The 22,155-nt window shown below is 45.6% G+C and overlaps 1 protein-coding gene across 14 annotated transcripts in view; it reads right to left on the bottom strand.

Moving 5' to 3' along the window:
* Positions 1-20,927, bottom strand: part of msi2b (musashi RNA-binding protein 2b) — a 522,720-nt gene extending 501,793 nt beyond the window's left edge. For all 14 annotated transcript variants that reach the window (XM_041197726.1, XM_041197725.1, XM_041197718.1 and 11 more), the window contains exons 1-5: positions 20,683-20,927; positions 20,339-20,379; positions 19,818-19,899; positions 19,348-19,432; positions 15,265-15,306 (exon numbers count right to left, since the gene is read on the bottom strand). In XM_041197726.1, coding sequence (XP_041053660.1) covers positions 15,265-15,306; positions 19,348-19,432; positions 19,818-19,899; positions 20,339-20,379; positions 20,683-20,744 — 312 coding nt within the window. In that variant the 5' untranslated portion in view covers positions 20,745-20,927. The remainder of the gene's footprint in view (positions 1-15,264; positions 15,307-19,347; positions 19,433-19,817; positions 19,900-20,338; positions 20,380-20,682) is intronic.
* Between the last annotated feature and the right edge of the window lie 1,228 nt (positions 20,928-22,155).

The raw sequence follows: 22,155 nt of genomic DNA on the forward strand, positions 1-22,155 counted from the left end.
ACCAACTTTATCTTTAACACCTATGTGTTCTATTGTACTATTGTTGTTGACATCTTTTGATGATCTGCTTCTATCACTGCTTGTTTGTCGCTACAACTACACCAACCCCCTCCACCTCTCTGTCTCTCTATCTCTCCGCCCCCCACACACACACCTTAAACCAGCTTATATTTCAGCTCTTTCCTGGACTCGAACTCAAGTTCTGTCGAAGGGTCATGAGGACTCGAAACGTCAACTCTTTTCTTCTCCGCCGATGCTGCCAGACCTGCTGAGTTTTTCCTGGAAACATAGCTGGTTTTAAGACCTTGCACAGGACATAACTTAGTGGGATTTATGCCACTTACAACAAACATATTATTACAGAGTCCAAAGTCTGATTGCTACAGACATCGGTTAACTCTCTTCCCTCTCCGGCCATAACACTGCAAGACCTGGAACAAGGGTAGGTTGTTCAGACTCTGGAGCCTGTTCCATCATTCAGTGAGGTAGTGACTGATCTGTAACTCAACTCCATTTACCCATCTCTGCTGGATATCACACAACATTCCAGTCGAGCAAAAATCTTGCAGATTGCAGCCTTGATCATTTCAACTGATCCAGCATCGACAGCCTTTTGGGGTTGTCGGGGGAATGACTTGAAATTTACGTCTCTTCACTTTCCCTCCCAGACACACTCTCACACTTGGATGCAGACACAGCTCTCTCTCTCTCTCTCTCTCTCTATTCGAAAACCAATAGACTTTTATTTTGCTGTTCCATCTGTAATGGCCATTTCTGCAGTGCAACTACTTTAGCTCCCAAAGGTCATAAAAGTTGCTTAAATACCAAAGCGGACATGGCTGTGTCAAGTGATACGATCCCTGCCTAGGACAGCTTGATGTCTCAATGCATCAAGCACAGGGCTCCTCACTGGACTAAGAGTCACACCACGTAGCATTCAAATCCATTACCAGGTGCATTGAAAACCTACCCATATCACATCACCTAATGCTTGATATGCAATTTTTAATTTTTTAAAGAAGTAATGCACCTTTCCAGGTGAAAGCACAACAGGGACAAGGCTACAGAACTCAATAGCAATCAAGCAGAAGCACAAAAGGTCTGCACAACAGGAGGCTGCATGATTCCACATCTCTAGAAAGTGCCATTAAGATCCTACAGGCAGTGCAAGAGATGCAGCCCGAGACTGGGCCACAAAGAGCACAATCACAGAGCAAGAGTGGCAGCCTGTCTCAATCAGAAGTTGAGTCGGTAACAATGCTAGCCCCACGAGATCACGCAGCGAGGCTGATAAAATTCGCAGCTGCACTGCAAGGGGAAAAGAAAGATGACGAAAGAGATTGCAACAGGGAAAGCAAAGTGCTCTGGAAAAAATTTGTGCTCGTGACAGTCCTTTTCAAAAAAAAGACGTAACCTGAAAGCAGTCAAAAGGCAGCCCTGCTGACTAAACAACTCTCCCATCTCCATACTAGAAAGAAAGCAAAGGGCAGCCGTGCTAAGACAGCACCAGCAGCACAGGCTCATTAGTATCTCCACCATCTGGACTTACGGTCAATGCAATGGCCCTGCTACCGCAGAGCACAAACAAACCTACCTGACTATTTTCTCTGTGGTGCACTTCTCAAAGATCATCCCATCAGCACTTCACAGAGGCCCAACAGTCTCACAAATCAGGATCAGCCACAATAGCACTGCTGAGCTGCTCTTACTCATTTTACTTGGCTTTTCCAAAAGGGCAAGGGTCCAGGTTTGGACGGAAGGTGCATCATCAGCTGGGTAACTTGTGCTTCCCACAATGGCCTCATGGTTCTATTCAGTGCATTCTGCAGCCAGGAGGGGTCCCAGCTTCAATCCTCAGCCTGTGCTACATCAGATGCCAAGGCACTATTTCAAAGAAGAGCAGGGGGCTCTCCCCTGAATCCCTGACCAGTATTTATTTCTCCCATCCACACCATTAAAACAGACAATCGTTTCCTTATCACACTGCTGTTTGTGGGATCTTGCTGTACACAAATTAGCTGCCACATTCCCTACATTACAGCCAGTGACCACATTTCCTAAGGTGACTGATTGGCTGGAAAGGACTTTCATACATCCTGAAAATGTGAAGTATGCTACATACTGTGTGGTGTGTGTTCAATGGAGCTGAATTGCCTGATCAGACTCACCATCTGGAAACTCACAACGGATAAATAGTCACTTGAAGAAGAGGGCTTTGAAAGAGCACCCACTGCCCAGGAACATGGCGCTTCATCAAGAGTCTACAGCTTCAGGAGTGGGGAGGGAATTGGTGGCAGGAAAAGTAGGGAGGAATGAAAAAGGGGATGCGCTCCAGCGGATAATAAAATTGGATGTCGAGACCAATGGAACAAAGACAATAACAGGTAAGCTGTCAAATCCAGATAAGAAGGCCAAATGGCAAAACGGTTGCTAGACAGGAAGTCATCTAAAGTCAGCATTTTGAATATTTAAGCAATCGGGGCTGTCCCCACAGTTCTCAATACACACTTATAGACATTTAAAAAAGCAAAAATTTAGAGGAGAGGGCATTAAACTTCTCCAGCAGACAACCAATAAGGCCCACTAAGAAAACCCCGCCTGCTCTTTTGAACCACTGAACTGACTAAACAGAGAGGACTGAAAGCCAAGGGAGCCATTGGTTTTCACCCATTAACAGACATAAGTCCCTTTTGATAAGCTACCCCCAATATCTACCTACTCCCTAATCTACCCCTCAGCCCTCTCTCATTGTAAACAATACTCATTGCGTCTTGAACCCATTCAATTGACTCTTTCAACAGCATTCCCCGCTAACTTACTCCTGGGGTTACTCTTTAGATAAGAACATTTCATCCAACCTCTTATCACATTCCCAATTTCCCAACTCTTCACTTGCACTCCATGATATTCGAAACCTTTCTCACCAACACAGTGAACAGTTTGCCTGGATCAATTTTGTCAATTCCCTCTGTGATCTTGGAAAACTATAACCAAGTGACAACTCAAAAGGGACAAATTTTCTAACTGTGAAACAAAAGCTGTCTGCCATACGTTGTGCAACTTCCAATGAGCACTCTCAGGAACAGCAATGAGGGAGGGCAATTCCCCATCGGAAATACACAGCCAACCCAAATAACATGATCCCATTTCCAAACAAATAGCAGCTTTCCTAACACCACCCCCACCTCCTATCGCCATTGGAAAGAAATTCAATGCCACAGAGAATAACGTTTTCTAAAATCGTGCAAGATCTATGACACTTCTCACATTTTCCTAGTGGACATGGATTAGGAATCTCCCCCTTCTTTGTGTGACCTGTTCGTATATGTTTCTTCAGGGAGTAGAAGTAGGCTGTGGTCACTTAGCCACCAGAATTAGATTCACAGGGCATTCCACCAGGATCTGAGACTCCCTCTGAAGTACCTGTGTCGGCGGTGCTAAAGACATTGACCCGGCCTTACTGTCTTTGGAATTAACAGCAGCAGTTACTTGTGTGAGGCTACCACAGTCACAAAGAATCTACTCCCAATGATTCTACATGCACGTCATTGATAGAGAACATGTCCTCAACTGACGCCACCACCCCCTAGGTATAGACCAGTGCAGAATGAGTTCCCTCAGGGTCAGCCTCGAGATAGATAAAACTCCAAAAGCATTCATGTCACATAAGGCAGCCTATCCACAGCACTTTGTACTGCCTAGGATTATAGATTGATACAGAAAGCAATAAACTGTTCAACAAAGTCCATGTCTATGTTGGAAAGGTAGGTCCAGTAAGATGGGTCTCAAAGGAACATTCAGCTTATGGCATTTCATCAATTCCCACTCGTGTGTGCCTTCAGTCCCAGTGCTCTGTGCTTCACCTGCAGTGTGTCACTCTGCAAAGGTCACATGGTGCATCTAGACTGGTGATTAATGCAAGAGTGCACTGATGGTTGGCTGAGACTGGGCATTCCAGTACTGCAGATCACGTGATCTTCATTGCTAAGTGAAGTGAGCAGGGGAAGCCTTTGTGCAAGCACACTTGGCCACACGGATATCACACCATCATTATGCAAACTATTAGCACAAGTGCGTGGAGGAATGTTGATGTATCCAGTGCTTTGCTGCATATGTTACATGATAAATATGGTTACGTACCAACAGGGCTACTCATCGCCCTATTTACCTCTGCAAATTGCTCAGGCTAAACATCTTTGAAAGCCCCCTTTCGGATTAAGTCAATGAGTCTGCTTAATACACAGTTAATGGTTTTCCCCTGAGATAGAGCACCACCTGTTGCAGTCAGTGCCCCTTCTATTTTATGCATCCCTTTTTCTCCTTTAATGACAAGAACCATGTGGATTAAGCTAGGAGGAATTGGGTGGTTGAAATTCAGTCTCAGCAAGAGGTAACCCTTCAGATTTTTTATTAGGTAGCTAAGAAATTTTCAATATAGATGCAATGTCCACTAGAATGGCTCGAAATGGACATTACGTAGATCCAAATGGAAGAAAGCTATTATATTCAAAGTTTGCTCATTACCATAATTATATCTTTAGGTACTTATTTGAACTTGTGCATAGATAGAAAATGCATTTATAGAACACCTTTCACAACATCCCAGAGCACTTTTCAGCCAATCAGCTTCTTTGCTTGACGTGTACTCAGTATTCTCATGTTGGAGACACAACAGTCACTTTGTCACAGTGGTATTTGTGGGAGTTTGCTGCGCACAAAAACCAGATAACCTGTTTTGGTGCTGTTGATTGAGGGATAAAAATTAGCCACAATGCTGGGAAGAGTTCCCTGTTCTTCAAATAATGCAATGGGATCTTATATCTGCCTGAGAAAGCACACGGGGCCTCAGTTTAACATATCATCACAAAGACAGCAGCTCCAGCAGTGCAGCACTCACTCAGTACTGTACTGGAGAGTTAGTCTGGAATTTATGCTCAAGTCTTTGGCGTGGGACTTGAATCCAGAACCTTCTGGATTCGAGAGACAACAGTGCTACCAAGATGGGTACACTAGTGGTGGGAGCTGAAAATTGCACAGGCATGAAACTTAAGGACAATTAAAGGGAAGTGTCAGAATAGTGAGACAAAAATCCTCACTACTCAAGGAAAAGTTTGGACACTTTTGGCAAGGCAGAGAGAGGGCAATGGTGCAGACACGAGTTGGCAAGGAGGTAATGGAGCTATCCATCCCTGATGCCCCCTAATGGTCACTGAAGTGGAAGTGGTGCTGCATGTGGTGGTTGTGGGCACATAGTCATGCCCTGTACCACTGGTCAGCCTGCTTGCAGGGAGGTGCAGCCAAATGCCAGGCCACAATCTCCCTGTGCTGCATGGTAGCCGCAGTGGACGACACAGTTCTACATCTGGCCAACTGCTAACCCAAGCCCCCTCCATCAAGACCGTTTTCCCCCAAGTCCGCTGCCAGCCAGCTGTGCCATGGATGTGGCACCTTGGCAGATGTGGCATGTCAGGATGTCTTGGTCACTGATCATCTTGCCACACCCTCAGGCACTCAATGCCAATGGAAGCAGGACAGCATACAGACATACAAAATATTAGCAGAAATAGGCCATTCAGCCCTTTGAGTCTTATCCATCATTCAATAAGATCATGGCTGATCTGTTTGCATTTTGAATTCCACATTCCCATCCACCCCCGATAGCCTTTGATTCCCTTGTCCAACAGGAAGCTGCCTCCACCTTAAAAACACTGAGTGACACCTCCCCCCCCAACCCCCCCAACCAACCGCCTCACCCCCTCCCCCCCCCTCCACAGCCTTCTGAGTTAGAGTTCCAAAGTCACACAATCCTCAGAAAAAATTCTGCTCATCTCTGTCCTAAAAAGGTGACCCCTAGTTATGGACTCAGCCACAAAAGGAAACATCCTTTCCAAGTCCACCTTGTTAATACCTTCCCGGATCTTATATACTTCAATCAAGTCACCCCTCACTCTTCTAAATTCCAGTGGAAACAAGCCCAGCCTGTCCAACCTTTCCTCATAAGACAACCCACTCATTCCAGGTATCAATCTAGTAAACCTCCACCGAACCACCTCCAACACATTTAAATTCTTCCTTAAATAAGGAGGCCAAAACTTCACACAGTATTCTTGATGTAGTCTCACAAATGCCCTGCAAAAGTGAAGCATAACATCCCTACCTTTACGTTCAATTCCTCTCATAATAGAGGATAGCATTCCATTAGCCTTAATTACTTGCTGTACCTGCATGCTAACTTTTTGAGAGTCATACACCAGAACACCCAGATCCCTCCGCGCCTCGGAATTCTGTAGTCCATCACCATCTAAGTAATACTCTGTTTTTTAATTCTTCCTGCCAAAGTGAACAACTTCACATTTTCTCACATTATACTCCATTTGCCTGATCTTTGCCCATTCACTCAACCTATCTATAGCCATCTGCAACCTCCTTATGTCCTCTTCACAACATACTTTCCTACTTATCTTTGTTCATCTGCAAATTTAGTTACCATGCCTTCACTGCCCTCATCTAAGTCATTGATATAAATTCTAAAAAGCTGAGGCCCCAGTACAGACCCCTGCGGGACTCCACTCATCACATCCTGCCAATCAAAAAAAGACCCATTTATGCATCCTCCGTTTTCTGCCAGCACGTTAATCTTCTACCAATGCTAATATGTTACCCCAACATCGTGAGCTTTTATTTCCTACAATAACCTTTGATGGGGTACTTTATCAAACGCCTGCTCGAAATCCAAGTACAGCACATCTACAGGCTCCCCTTTATCCACATGTTACTCATTCAAAGAACTCCAATAAATTGGTTAAACATGATTCTCTTTCACAAAACTATGCTGACTCTTCCCGATTACCTTGAGTTTCTCCAAATGTCTAGCTATAACCTCCTTAATGTCGATTCTAACACCTTCCCCACTATAGACTAAAGATAACTGGCCTATAGTTTCCTGTTTTCTGCCTCCCTCCCTTCTTGAATAAAGGGGTTATATTTGCTACTTTCCAGTCTGATTCAACCTTTCCAGAATCTAGGGAATTTTGGAAACACCAACGCATCTACTACCTCTTTAGCCATCTCTTTTAAGACCCTAGGATGGAGTCCATCAGGACTTGTCAGCCCACAGTGAAGAGAGAAGCAAAATATTTGTTCATTTTTTTCCGCCATTTCCTTATTATCTACTATTAACTCCCCACCCTCACTCTCTAGAGGACCAACACTCACTTTACTCGCTCTCTTCCTTTTTAAATACCTGTAGAAGCTCTTGTTACCCATTTTTACATTTCCAGCTAGCTTCCTCTCAAACTCTCATTTCTTTCTCCTTATTAACCTTTTAGTCATTCTCTGCCGTTCTTTATATTCTGACCAATCATCTGACCTGCCACTCATCTTTGCGCAGTTATATGCTTTTTCCTCAAGTTTGATGCTTTCCCTAACCTCAGCAATGGTGCCCTTCCTCCGAAGCATCCCTATCACTTTTAGTCAGTATTAACAAATCAGAGTGGTGGAACTAGCTTTGGGAATAGGAAGCTCCTTCAAAAAGGGAGGTGCAATCACATCTGCCTGCAGATGTCCAGGTGCCAGCTCATGGGCACCTCCTGTGCAACCAAACCCATCTGTTATTCCTCTATTGGACTTCAGGTAGGTGGATTCCCATTGGAAGACCCACTGCTACAATAAACATCGCTGGGGTGGAGTGGGAGGGCCAGCATAAAAATAAATACCAAAATCTCAACCCAACAGTCCCAATGGTTTCCCAAGGTACATTCCCTGTTGAGTGCCACAGCATGGATTGGGGAATTCACACCAAAAACTCTTGAGAACTTAAGTGTTAGCAGAAAAATACATAAACACAAAATAGTAAGAAAAATGGTTAAGCAAAATTGCTTTGTAACCACAGAACTGATTTAGGTAATGTGCCCTTTAAATCAACCAAGGCTCACAGCTGATTTCTTCACAACCCTGGGCATGCCCAATCCTGAATTAATATTTTAAGTGAGCACCAGTCCGTTTGAGCCGAGGATTTCCACGGACACTGGAAATGCTGCGCAATTCAAAGTGGGGAGAGATCCAGACTGGCGGAACGCTGTTCAATTTTCCAACCAGAAAATCTGTGCTCTTCATCCCCCATGTCCATATTGGCCTTATAAAAGTAAACTCACTTCTCAGTAAGAATGAATAGAATAGAAACAAATGTGCAAGGGTACGGGTAAAAGGCAGGGCAATGGCACTAGGTCATAATGCTCATTTGGAGAGCGGGTGCAGGCATGATGGGCCGAATGGCCTCCTTCTGTGCCGTTAAGATTCTGTGAACCTACACCACATTGACTGCAGCGGTTCAAGAAGGAAGCTCACCATCACCTTCTCAAGGTCAATTAGGATTAGGCAATAAATGCTGGCCCAGCCAGTGACATCCACACCCCATGAAAGAATTTTTAAGAAGTTACATTTTTCACTACACCTTTCAAACCAGTCATTGCCTGCGCACCCCTACCACCCCCCCCCACCCCCCCAACACCCACCCACCCCCAAAACACATCAGCATTAGCTTCAGTAATCTCTTTCTCCTTTTAAAGCTTCCATCGCATCCCCAGATCTTCACTAGTTGGGCGCCAGGTACATCTGGTCAGTTAGGCATTGCCACTTTCTGCGCCAGTGTTACACTGCAGTGGCATCAATCAGAGCTTTACTTTTCTCTGGCTCAGCATCCCTATGATGCAAACACCAGGTACCAGCCTCGCCATGTTCTGTACATCATTTCCCAGCATGGCCATGTTCTTACTCATTAAACCTGGCCTGGACAATCGAGTGTTAAACAGAACCCAGCCAAGTCTTGCAATCTCCACAGCTCAATCCACTATCCACGCTCCACTTTTTTTATTATAATTCATTTACGGGATGTGGGCGTCACTGGCTGGGCCAGCATTTGTTGCCCATCCCTAATTGTCCTTGAGAAGGTGGTGGTGTGCTACCTTCTTGAACTGCTGCAGTCCACATGGTGCAGGTACACCCACAGTGCTATTAGGGAGGGAGTTCCAGGATTTTGATCCAGCAATAGTGAAGAAATGGCAATATATTTCCAAGTCAGGATGGTAAGTGGCTTGGAGGGGTACCTCCAGGTGGTGATGTTCGCATGTGTCTGCTGCCCACCTTCTAGATGGCAGAGATCAAGGGTTTTGAAGGTGTTGGGAACCTTGATGAGTTCCTGCATCTTGTAGATGGTACACACTGCTGCCACTGTGCATTGGTGGTGGAGGCAGTGAATGTTTGTACATGGGGTGCCAATCAATCGGGCTGCTTTGTCTTGGAAAGAGTGTTGTAGGAGCTGCACTCATTCAGGCAAGTGGAGAGTATTCCAGCACACTCCTGACTTTGCCTTGTAGATTGTGGACAGGTTTTGGGGAGTCAGGACATCAGGATTCCTATCCTCTGACCTGCTCTTGTAGTCACAATATTTATGTGGCTAGTCCTGTTCAGTTTCTGGTCAATGGTAACCCCCAGGTTGTTGATAGTGGGGGATTCAGCAATGGTAATGCCATTGAATATCAAGGGGGGTTTGGTTAGATTCTCTCTTGTGGGAGATGGTCATTGCCTGGCACATGTGTGGCACGAATGTTACTTGCTACTTGTCAGCCTAAGCCTGGATATTGTCCAGGTCTTGCTGCATTTGGACATGGATTACTTCAGGTTGAGGGGCAATCAAAAAATCCGAAAGCACCATCAATTCTCCACGCTCTCACCACTGAATGGCTTTCTGCAAAACAGCAGCTTTGGGAAAGTTGCGAGCAGCTGCCATTCTGATGGCGTTAGGTTAACCCTGGAGGAAAAGTGCTGCAAAAGCCTTTTCCTTACCCAATAAAACCCATCTCCTTATTGTCAAATTTTGCTGCGGTGGCAAGGTGGTGGGTGGGTGGGCAGCAGCAGCTGGAGTTGTGACCATCAAGGTATTTTTTAAACACAGAGCATCTCAGCTCTCCTTCTGATCAACACTGCCTGTCAAAGATGACGATAAGGAAAGGATTGACAGAAGCAGATTTTGTTACGAACTTCCAAATGCAGCTCTGCAGGGCAGACACAGGGAGCAGTGACTCACTGCTGAACCCCCACAGTGGGAATCCGCACACCTAGTTTACAGAACAAGATCCCACGTCAGCAGCATAGACCCTGACAGACCAAACTTTAAAAAAAGATACTCGTGCATAAGCAAAATTGACAACAGATACTGAGATTGGGGACGGAAAGAGATTACATAGAATATACAGCACAGAAACAGGCCATTTGGCCTGACCAGTCCATGCTGGTGTCTATGCTCCACTCGAGCCTCCTCTCATATTTCCACATCTAGGTCCATCATAACCCTCTATTCCCTTCCCCCAGATATGTTTTTCCACCCTCCCCTTAAATGCATCAATACTATTCTCCTCAACCAATTGCTATGATGGCAAGTTCCACATCATTACCACTCTCTGAGCAAAGTTTCTGAGCTGAACTAAGAAAGAGAGGAAAAAAGAGGGAGAAAGAGAGAAAAGAGAAAAAAGGGAGGGAGAGAGAGAGAGAAAAGAGAAAAAAGGGAGGGGGAGAGAGAGAGAGAGAGAGAAAAGAGGGAAAAAAAGAGAAAACAACAGAGGAAGAGAAAAAAGAAAAGAGAAAGTGGGAGAAAACGAAAGCAGGGCAGACAAAGAAAAGGAGAAAAAAAAGACAAAAAAATGACAGGGGGGCAGAGAAAGAGAGAGAGATCAGGAAAGAAAACGGGAAAGAAGTGAGAGGAAGGGAGAGGGAAAGGTCTTCAGCCTGGGGCACAGTATAGTCAACCCTACTTAGCATATCGGCATTAGTACTCTATAGGTAAAAGAAATCACACTTAATCCAATACACTTTAGTGCAGTGCCAATACCTCTTGTGTTTTATCGACTTACATCAAATTGCTCCAATTGCCACCATAGGTGACAGACTTATAAGTACTTTGCCCTAGGGTTATACAATCCATCGACACAATCCATGTTCAGAAGGACAGGGTCTATAAGCTTACCACTGGGTGATTTTACATATATAAAAGAAATCTCAAGTGGACATAACAATGCCTTACTGAAATCCTATCATCAACACTAATACCATTCTTGTATGGAGGTCCACCTTCCCATTTCTGACCCTCTGCGTTTAAGCAGCTATGTTATTAGATAACACATCCGGGGTGTTTAATTTCCTCCGTGAACTTATTTTAACGCGACCATTTGTGTCGCCGCTACTTTTTTCAGGAAAAAAGTAGTTTTTTCAAACATCAGCCAAATGCATCACATTAGCACAAACAGCAAGTGAACGTGACCCCTATCAGTTAGTAGCACCAAAAACAGTTCAGGAATGAAATGAAACCCTCTGCTCTTTCGCCTTCCTGCACTGACCCCTCAGAGAGAGGGAGAGGGAGTAAACAATTCGGACGATGCCCATTCCCCAACGCTTAAATCAGCAGGATTCATTAACCCTTTGCCAGACTGCCTAATAGAAAAATATAAACCAATTAAGAAAGAGTTAAACCCAAAGGGAGCTTTCAGCAAGGGCTGTGCAGGACAGAGTTTGGTAGGGAGGAGGCAATGTTAATCGGTCAAGTGAAGGGGAAATGCAGAGCTATGTGTGTAGGTGAACAGGTTCGGTATACTGCAGCTCCTAAAATAACGTTAATCATCGAGCTCCCAGCAGGCAAAGTGGGTCAGAAGCAAAAATATCCTGATTGAAACCTTTGAAAACAGGGCAGACTAAGTGGAAACAGAAAATGCAAGATAGAATGGTCAAGGAAAAAAAAATGGGTTTATTTCCTTTTTAAACTAAGCTAAAAGCATGTATACAAAACCACCCCAGTAACCTCATTACTGTCATTCAACATTAGGTTTTCTCCCAGTACCAGTCATGTGGCTCCAGTTCTACCTCATTTCTTTCCAGCTAGATAGTTTCATTGCAAGTCCTGCACAAGATAGCTGTGGGAAATTAAGCAGGGTTCTGTACAAAACAGAAAAGCGTTGGAACCTCACCTCACCTGTTCCCTGGTGTCCTTTTACTCCCCAGCTCCCTACACTCACCACTAAGCAGTCTCCAGTTCCTCTTTGCTCCATCTAGTGCTTTTTATTGTGCGGAGCTGATTTATGCGTCTAGGTCACCCCCGCTTATTTTAAAAGCTTTCTCAACAACCTTTTAAAATACATACACACACGCACGCATAAAAGAAAGGGAACTTCAAGGCAGATCTAAATTGAATGCAGTTGTGGAAGGCAGCCGTGGTAGGGCATTGAGAAGCTGTCTTTCATTCCTGATGAATAAGCAGGACTTAAAAGGGGCCACAGTTGTCAAGCAAATTTCAGCTTGCAAGTCACATATAAACATGCCTCTGAGTGAGCAGGGCCTGATTTAAACAGGGGTGAAAACGGTCATAGTTACGTGCAGTCTCTCAATGAACACCTGTGTAATCGCAGAGCGCCAGCAATCCCACACAGCCAGGGCTGACTTGACTTTTAAATAGAATTTACTTCCCCACCACCCCCCACCCCACCTCCTCGCAAGAAGGGATTTAAAAAAAAAGGACCAAAACTTGTTATATTCAAAGTATGGCAATATCTCAATGGAGAATTTTTAATTTAATCCCAGATATTAGGTGCACAAGCAGCAATTTTCCAAATGCCAATTGCTTTTCCCCTCCAAAAAAAAACCTGACACTGCTCATTTTGACTGCTGTCAACAAAGGATGCCTAAGCGTTAACCCCACTGAGGGCTGCTGCCTAAAGAGCTGCACTGTAGACAACACTGAATAGTGAGGACCACAGTCAAAGACCAACTACACATGCACAGAGCAGATCCAGCCTCGGGCCCTGAGGGAGAAAAATAGGAGTCTATTCTCGGAATCGAGGGCTCCCACTAGGCTTTGAATCAAAAAAAAAGTCCGAATTGACAACTGCTGCCCTCCTCTTGTGCCTTTGTAATGCGAGTCAAACTGAAAGCAAGCAGAAAGTGGTTTTCACTGCCTCACATAGTCTGCAACGACAGTCCAGCATTGAGAGAGCGAGGCGCTCACAACAGAGTGCCTGGCTTTGGAGATGTCACTGAACCAAGTCCCCATTTGCCAGTGCTAGCGGTTCAGGTATTAGCCTAGTATCTTGCGGCAAGATCTACTGTGCACAAAACGACTGGCAGGTCACACATACAACGACATTCACGGGTGCGCGAATGGCTTCAGGACAGTTCTCCCAGTGACGCAGAGACACGGTGTCAAAACGTTACGTCCTTTCGGGCCTGCTCATGTGCACAGGTAGTGGAATAGCTGCACGACTGACCCACGGGAGGGATATGGGCACGGCCTCCACACAAACCCCAATGCTGTCCTCACCCGTGGCAACATAGCAAGGGCAATAAATCAGACAGACAAGAGAGTTGTCCCCAGGCTGAAGGCCACCCCAGCTGGCCAAGTGCAACACAAAAAAATGGTGGCTGTTCACCTCACGTCAACATCACAAGGAACAACTTTGGCTGCAAGTCCACACCTGAGAAAATCCCCATGAACACACTTGCCACGTGCAACAGCACCTTCTATCCGAGACTACTCGTCTTGAATTGACCATTCATTCATCGCCCTCTTTCTCATTTTGCACCCCACTCCATGACAGATCCCAAGGACCACACACACAAAGAGAGAGAGTTATAAAAACACTAAAAACTGCAGGAAGCAGCGAATCAAACCAGGCAGCAGAAAGACTGTGCTTCTGTGATCTGCCAAGCAACGTCTGGGGCTGCTTACCTCATATCTAACACCTTTTCTTGAGCACTTTGCTTTTAAATCCAACTGCAATCACCCCAACTGTTCCCATTCATCAGCAAAGAGCCAAATACAAGATTATATACAGATCATTCTACACGCCAGATTGCGTTACACCTTGTGTTAAGCTTTGTGCACATTAAGCGCTGTCACAGATCAAACAGTTCCTGCATTAATATAATTTTAGTGCTATTCACACAAGGGCTATTGAGTGAGATTTTTTCTTTTCATTACCATCCCATTATGTTCAGTCGTAGGTTACTGGTGTGAAAATGTTCCATTAAAATAAAAAAAAGTGATTTCCAGGAATCCTGTTGAAGGGGTGGGCTGCCCCCTCAGAAAAGCAAATTGCAAAAATTAACGTGTATATTTTATGTGCCTATTTTACAGGAAGGCAGCCCCGGGCGGTTTCCTAGTTCAAGTTAGTCCAATGCTGCTGCTCGCGTCAAAAATAACCACTTATCAAATCGATACACTTGAGGGAGCAGCTCCCCTTCCCGCCTCCCGAGGGTGGCACAGGTATCGTCATTCACGGCACACAGGCGTCAACCGGAACAGCCGGGCAGGCAGTACACGGCCCTAAACCTTAAGGCTGCAAGAGCTAAAAAGTTTTCCGTGCTGACCAGGTGTGCAAGCCCAATGAGCTATACCAGTCAGGCAGCTCTTTAGCTTCCTTCCAGCGCAGCAACCAGGAGGAAATCTGGCTTTTAAAACATGTAAGGAAAGTATACTGAGCTAACACAGGCTTCCTTGCATCAAGGAACAACAACTATTTCCAGGTTACCAGACTCGTTGAGCATTAATGCAATCAGGCTCCAAGGCAATTTGCATAATTTGCCTTTGGCCCATTCACATCCTGTCAGCCTACAATCAAAGCAACATTAAGCAACTCCACATGTTGACCCTCTCAATCTAAAGGTCAAAGGGCACTGGAAGGTTCAGGCCCCCGTCTTGCCATCTCCATTTTCACAGGACAGTCCTGGTTCAGAACACAACACACTACTTGTTACCGAGGCTCAGCAGCACTTTTTTCCCTACCAACCCCCACCCTGACCCTCTTCACTAATTGAACCTAAATATCTAGCGTTAATCCATCTGTTGTAATCGTGTTTCAGCAAAAGCAGAAGGAATGCTGCCTATTTCTCGCAAAAGTTATAAAATAAACCACAACAATAAATAAAAGGCCCCCTCATTCCACTTGCAAATAGTAGAGAAGCCACAAGAGGAGGATTAGATTGCAAAATCAGAAGTGTAAAATAGAACACAAACAAATGCTCCCACTGCAATGTCTCAGAACCTCAAACAAGCGACGCATATGAGATTTCAAGGTTTCATTACCAACTCAAAACCAGTGTGTTCGTATGTAACACTTCTCTCTTTTCATCGCTCTCCCCAAAGCACTTGCCAAAGCCTCCAACAATACCTCAGTGCGCCCTGACAGATAGAAAACAAATCACAGTAATGATCCTCCCACTTACCTTGGGCTGTGCTCTTCGAGGAAATGCAACCTTAGGGTCAATCTGTTGAAGCAAATCAGAGAAGGGTCAGGAAATCATTGGGTGCATCCCTGCCCCAGGCCATTTCAAACCAACATGGTGTTTCTCAGGCAAAAAAGGAATAATAAAGCAGTAAGTTTCTAAGGCTGCTGGTCACCGTTTAGCATCCTGTTCTGCTTTATTTTTGAACCTGTTTTAAAGACGTCAGCCACAGCCCCGAGGATTATTAATCCTTGTTACTGCTTTGAAGCCGCTCACTCGACGCAATTCGACAATAATTGCTAATCAAAGGGGAGGAATGAAATCTTTTTTCCCCTCTTGGCCCTCACATCCTGAACACTATGTAGCCTTTATGCCCCATTTAAATGCTCACATATCTGAAGAATGCCCAGGCTTCTTGGTTCCTGCATGGACTGGGAGGTTACCTGTTCCATTCACATAGCTAAACATCACACCCAGCCAGGAGTGAGCCTCTGAAGGAAGGAGCCACAGACTTGGTGCAGTGAAGTGGGGTCAGACCAAGAAACAGAGCAGGAATCAAGAGAACAGAGCTGGCAACATACTTGTATCCAGCTCCAAATAAAATTGGAATTAGCACCACTGTGCAAGGCTAACTTTTTAACCTAAAGACAAATTCTGAATTGCCTCTCTCCCCATATACACCCAGAGCTATGAAGAGGTTTACATACAAAGTTTCCATTCCACAACACCCATCATCCTAAACATGTCAACTCTGAATTGGGATGTCATTCCAGAGACCTTCCAATCACCAGTCACTCACCCAACTGGCAATCACTCACACGCAAATGCAAGGCAGCTACTCAGTCATAGGGATTTGGTGGGGGGGGGTGGGTGGGGTCATTCTAGCCATTCTCAAGCACATCTTCATCTGACAAACACGCACTTCCAGCAGGGACCACTAGGCAGTAGTCAGTCACAGCTGGGAATCCTGGTTATTCTCCCTAATCCATTAAAACATCTCTCAACACCATTCTGGCTCTGCACAGCCAATGCAACACACAAAGCAGGAACCAACTTTCCCGTACTCTGTACTCACCAACCACATAATAACTACTCACTCCACTCAATCAACTCCCACCTGGTTAGCTGTTCTTCCTAGCTGCATGCTGTGACCAAAACTGGGTGCAGATCCAGTCAAAATTTTGATTTTCTCTTCCCCATGGCTCAGGAGCTATGTTGTTGAGTTTGCAATTAGAAGGATCCAGTTAACATCCTCCCAATTTCACAATGCGAGATAAACCCAAGTAGTTGGGATCTCCTTTTCACATTGCTCTAACCCACAGCTGCCAAAGTTAGAATGCCAATGGTCACTCCTGGCATTGTTGGTTAGTTATCAAAACAAATGCAACTGAGGAGCAGGACTAGAATGACAGGGACAGGAGAGATAGGGAGCACTGTCCTCACAACCCCAAAAGAGAACTGCAACCCTGTTCATAAGTTCTGACAGTCCAGCGTGAGAGAAAGCCTCTGGGTGGTGGGCATTTAGCAAACTATCTCAGATTGGAGAAGGGACCCGGGAGGGTACAACTAAGCATGACCTGCAACTTCAGTTCACAATCCAGGAGCCTTCCATTGAAAAGGTGTGTGAGAGTGCGCGTACGTGTGAGTGTGAGTGAGTGTGTGTGTGAGTGTGTGTGTGTGTGTGAGAGTGAGAGTGAGTGAATGAATGAGTGGAGTGAGTGAGGAGCGAGTGTGTGGTTAGCCTTGATGACAAAGAGACTCTTAGGAATGACTCAAATATGGGGAATGGTCACATGCGAGGTGTGAAAAGCTACAGGCACCCAAAAGGACTATTTCCCCAGCACATGACAAACAGTTTATAAAAAAAGGTTGAAAGTGTGGGGAAAGAAGGGACACAATGATCACACCTTCAGAGCTATCCACTTGGTGACATATACTTCACAGGCTGCATTCAAGCCCACTGGGAACTTTAAGCAGCTCTTCAATAACAAAATAAAAACCCACCCAAGTTCTCTTCAGCTACAGATTGTTCCTGCTTCATTTGTTCACTTTAGTTTCAAGCCCTGGAAGAAATGGCAAACTAATTTTTTTTTGGTTGTGGTGGGGGGGATATGTAATAAACTGCCAAGTACAGCAGGATCAAAGTGAGAAACTGCACTATGGGCCAGTGTGATCTCTCCACCCATTAGAAGTGTAGTCCCGTTGCAGTGTGATCTCTCCACCCATTAGAAGTGTAGTCCCGTTGCATGGAAAAGCACTGGAATATCCTCGTCTACGGATCCACACAGACTGTGAAGGTGCCCGCCCTCAGCAGCAGCAGCAGTGAGTAAAGGTGTTTTATTCTGCCCACAACCCAGTCAGTGCTAAACACCTGCAATGCTCTCACCTTACGCTTCCACTGACAGCATCAATCAGCAACCTGTCCTCTGCAATGTCAATGCAATACCCAAAATCCATCATAATTCCACAACCAAAACCTAACGCCCACTGAAAACCACAACACAGGGTGACCATCATGAAACCCTCTCTAATGGGTTGAAATTTAACTTACAGCATGAACAAAACAGATCTGCTACCTTACTTGCTTGGCAGGTCAAAACCAATCCCAATATATTAGCAAAATTCAAGTCACACTTTAAACACCAAAATAACTGGCTTGCACACAACAAATTATTTTTTTTTAAAAACCCTAGCTGGGAGAATATGCAATTCTGATGTTTGGGACACAGCTTAACTGACAGAGAGGCCAAGAAGGAAAAAAAGATACAAATTTATGTTTCATGTATTTTTCAACACTTTAGCAAAAGTATATATTATTATATATATGGGAAATATTGTGCACCTTCTAGTGTTTAAAACAGGTCAATACCACAGTTGCTTGAAGACAATTTTCACTGAAGCACTACTCCCAAGCCCAAACTCTTTCCTCAGTTTAAAGCTGGCCTATTCCTCCCCCTTCGATGTTTTAGCATTAAGTAACCTCCTTCGCACAATCTGATACCTTGTGTGCTTCAAGGGTGTCTAATCCAGTCCGTCGCCAGAATTGAGAGTGGGAATTTTAATTAATTATCTCACCCAGCATCGTTGGGAGTTGCCTGAGAAACCAATTTCTCACCCAAAAGAATTTTTATTTTGTCAGAGGGGGAGGGTGCTAGAATTCTGAACTCAAATTGGATTATTTAGCCATGACTAGTCTCCCATGGTATTCTCAATTTGATAAAAATAAGTACAGAAAAATTAGCACTGGCTAAAACCATTATATTGCAAAATGTATAAACTAGGCATTTTTAAAACTACAAGATAAATTAGTTAGTTAGCTCTAACTAAGTAAAGAGAATTTAAAAATAAACTAACTACAGTCTTCTAGAGGTCACTAGATAGAAAACAAACTATTTCTGATGTAGTTGTCATTACCTAAATAATGTTTTAATGCAACCGTAAACAACAGCTTCTGTCGATCGGTTTCCTGCCTGAACCTTAAAACAAAGTCGAAAGGGTATATAGAACGCTACAAACAGATGCTAAGACACAAGATACACAGAATGATCAACAAGAAACTCACTCATGCGATTTACAGTCAAACTCAGCTTGTGTGTCCGTTCTCTTGTGTTTAGTAAACTTTCTGCTTGAAGCGGCAGCATCGCTTTTCTTAAAGGGGAGGCTTTTTTTTCCCAAAATAAGAAATGCAAAATCTCAAACCTTACCGTCTCCCATTTGCGTTTCATCCCGATCATACTGCTTGGAAAAGCGATTAGAATTTAATTGCAAGACTTCCATTTAACTAGCAATTTAATCGGCCACTAGGCGGTTTGATTGTCAATTTATGTAACTGACATGAAACTGACAGTGAAGCTGTTTCGGTAGGGTAGGAAATTATACATTTTTTTCTCTCTTAAAAAGGGACTTAAGTTGCAGCGAAACACATTTTTAACAGTTGACTTTAATATCCCGAGGTCATTTTTGGCTCTACTAAGATGAGACACATCGGGCATTTAATGACCTTAAGAGAGAGAGAGGGGGGGAAAAATCAGTTCGTTACAGTTTTACACTGAAGGAAATCGACACAGAAACACACAAACATACCGTCTTGGAATCTAATTCGTGGTGGGGCTGAGCTAATACTTTATCTACACTTGCAGGATCGGCAAACGTAACGAAACCGAAGCCTCTGAAATGACACAAAGAAACAAGAAGACGATGAGTAAATAACGAGCAACAGGGAAGAGGGAATCAAACACAAGTGTCAAAATATCGCTTCGATTGTACAAAGACTCAAGGAGCGTGGAAGAGGAGAGAGAAAGAGAAAGGGAGAGGGATGGGCTACAAATGTAGCGAAAAAAAATGCAACGCATATATACACAAAGTATCACCTCTAAACATCAGGACAATGTCACAAAATAAGCTCACTGCTCAGAGACTCTTCGTTGGAGACAGTGTCACAATTAGAAGCAAAAAAAAAGCACTTCGGATGCAATCAGGATCAAACTTATTTTAAAATCAGGAATGCTTTCCGAAAATAAAACGTTAAATAAAAAGTAAATGGACGATCTTACCTGGATCGCTTCGTGGTCGGGTCTCGCATTACCATACATTCCCTGATTTCGCCAAATTTGCTAAAATAGTCCCTAAGGCTATCTGTAAAAAAAATAAATTCGAAGAGGAAGAATGGGGAGGGGAGTGGAGAGGGAGGGGGGTGGGGAGGGGGAAAAGAGACAAAAAAAGAGAAAAAGCAGGTTAGTGTGGTTTGTCACTGGGTAGCCTGTGCACACTTCAAAAGATAATCATTGAACGTAGGGGTCGTCTGAGGAGGAGGACCAAAACAACTCCATGATGTTACCATTATAATAACCCGGCCGCAATCAAAAAGCAACCTTGTAAAACTGGAACTAAAAGAGCGATCGCTCACTGAATCCCACACCTCCTCCTTCCATTCCTACAGCACCCACCCCCCACCACCACCCCCCCCCCCCTCCTCTCTCTCTCTTTGCAAGGTTATATATAAACACACACACACACACACACAAAAAGCGCTGGGAACAGAGGGAGAAATACTTTCTTGCCTGGGCTCTCTTACCTGGTGAAGTCTGCCAGCTGAGGCCGCCGATGAACATTTTACTGGGGGAAAACACAACAGAAGTGAGCACAGATGTCAGATCGGCCATTTTGACGTGTAACTTGCAGCTTAAATAGGAAGAGAGAGAGAGAGAGAAAGGAGGGAGAGAGAGAGAGAGAGAGAGGGGGCGAGAGAGAAGGTGTTTGGGGGGGGGGGAAGGCCTGACTGAGTGCAGTTAGAAAAAACTAGGTGTAAAAGAGTGAAAGGGGAAGAGAGAGAGAGAGAGAGAAAGAGAGGATGGGATGAAAAGAAAAAGGGGCAAAAACAGCAAGTGGAAAATAAAAAAAAGTCAGATCAGAACATACCCTGGGTCATGTTGCGAGTCGTTTGGACTGCCAGAGGTGGCTTGGCTACCGTCTGCTTCCATATCTAGCAACTAAAAATAAAAACCACACTCACTCACTCACACAGCCCCCCCACCCCCCAAAATTAAAAGGAAAGAAGCCCCCGCTCAGAGAAGCGACTGGCAGCCGGGAATGAGCTCGTCACACGTGGGGATCAGCTCAGTCCGGAGCCGCCGCTTTGCTGCTGCTGCTGCCTGAGCCCCCCACGTGGGCGGGCCCTGAGCCTGGAGCCCCTCCCCCTCTTCCCACCCCCCTCTCTCTCTCTCTCTCCCAACACCCTCGCTGTATCCGAAACCCAGACTCCGCCCCCTCCGCCCGCTCCCATTGGCCGCCACCCCTCAGCGCCGACGGCACCGCCCCCTCCCCGCTCATTGGTCGGCGTTGCCCGTCAATCACAGCCGCTTTCTTTCTCTTCCCCTGTTTCCCCCCCCCCACCCGGGCACGCTGTATCCAAAACTCAGACTACGCCCCGCCCCCCCTCCTCCTCCACCCGCTCCCATTGGCCGTCACCTCCGAGCGCTGGCCGAGCCGTCCGCACCGCCCACCCCGACCATTGGTCGGCGCCGCCCGTCAATCAGGCGCCGCCGAGGCCCACCCACCCCTCGCCGCCCCGGCAGGCCGGCCGGCCGGCCGGTCCCACCCACCAGGCTCCTTCCTGACGGCGGAGCCCCGCCTCCCCACTACTCGTGCGTCAGGAGCGTGGCGGCGCTGATTGACAGCTCCAGCCGGCGCGGCCTGCCATTGGCCCGCTCTGCGCCACCGTTGTCATGGAAAGCGGCAGCAATGCCGGTGACGTCATGGCAGCACAGAGACACAGAAATTTTTTTGGGGGGAGGGGGTGGGCCAAAAGCAAAATAAACAAAACGCCCTCCCCCCCCCCCCGCCCCCCACACACACACACAAAAAGCAGAGGAAATGAAATAGTAAGGAAGTTTGCACCCCGGTGCAAATTGCGGAAAACTGCCCAGTCTCGCAGCCTCCGGGGAAGGAGGGCGAAGCTGTGATTGACAGGAGCTCTGCATATGCAAAATATAAAGTGATTTCAGAAAGAGAGACAAACTCATTTGCCAAGTGTTTGGGAATAAAATGCACCGTCCAGAGGGGTGGGTAGGGGTGGGAGTGTGGTGGGTGGGGGGAAGGTCAGCCGCACGTGAAATAACATCTGGAATTGCAGCCCCCCCACCCCACCCCCCGCCACCACTCTGAGAACAAATGAATTGTTGCATGTGTTGGGTGATGTGTGCCATCCCATCCAGCCGCCCCCTTTTTTTGGGTGGGGGGGAGGGGGGGAAGGAAAACAAAATAAAAGCAGGTGCACTCCTGGAGATCTCAAATAAAAGCAGAAAGTGCTGCAAAAATTCAGCAGGTCTGGCAGCATCAGTGGAGTAGAGACATTTCCAGTCCAGTTATGACTCTTGCTCGCCTTTTTAAGAC

The sequence above is a fragment of the Carcharodon carcharias genome, chromosome 10 (assembly GCF_017639515.1).
Source record: "Carcharodon carcharias isolate sCarCar2 chromosome 10, sCarCar2.pri, whole genome shotgun sequence".
NCBI classification, from domain to species: domain Eukaryota; kingdom Metazoa; phylum Chordata; class Chondrichthyes; order Lamniformes; family Lamnidae; genus Carcharodon; species Carcharodon carcharias.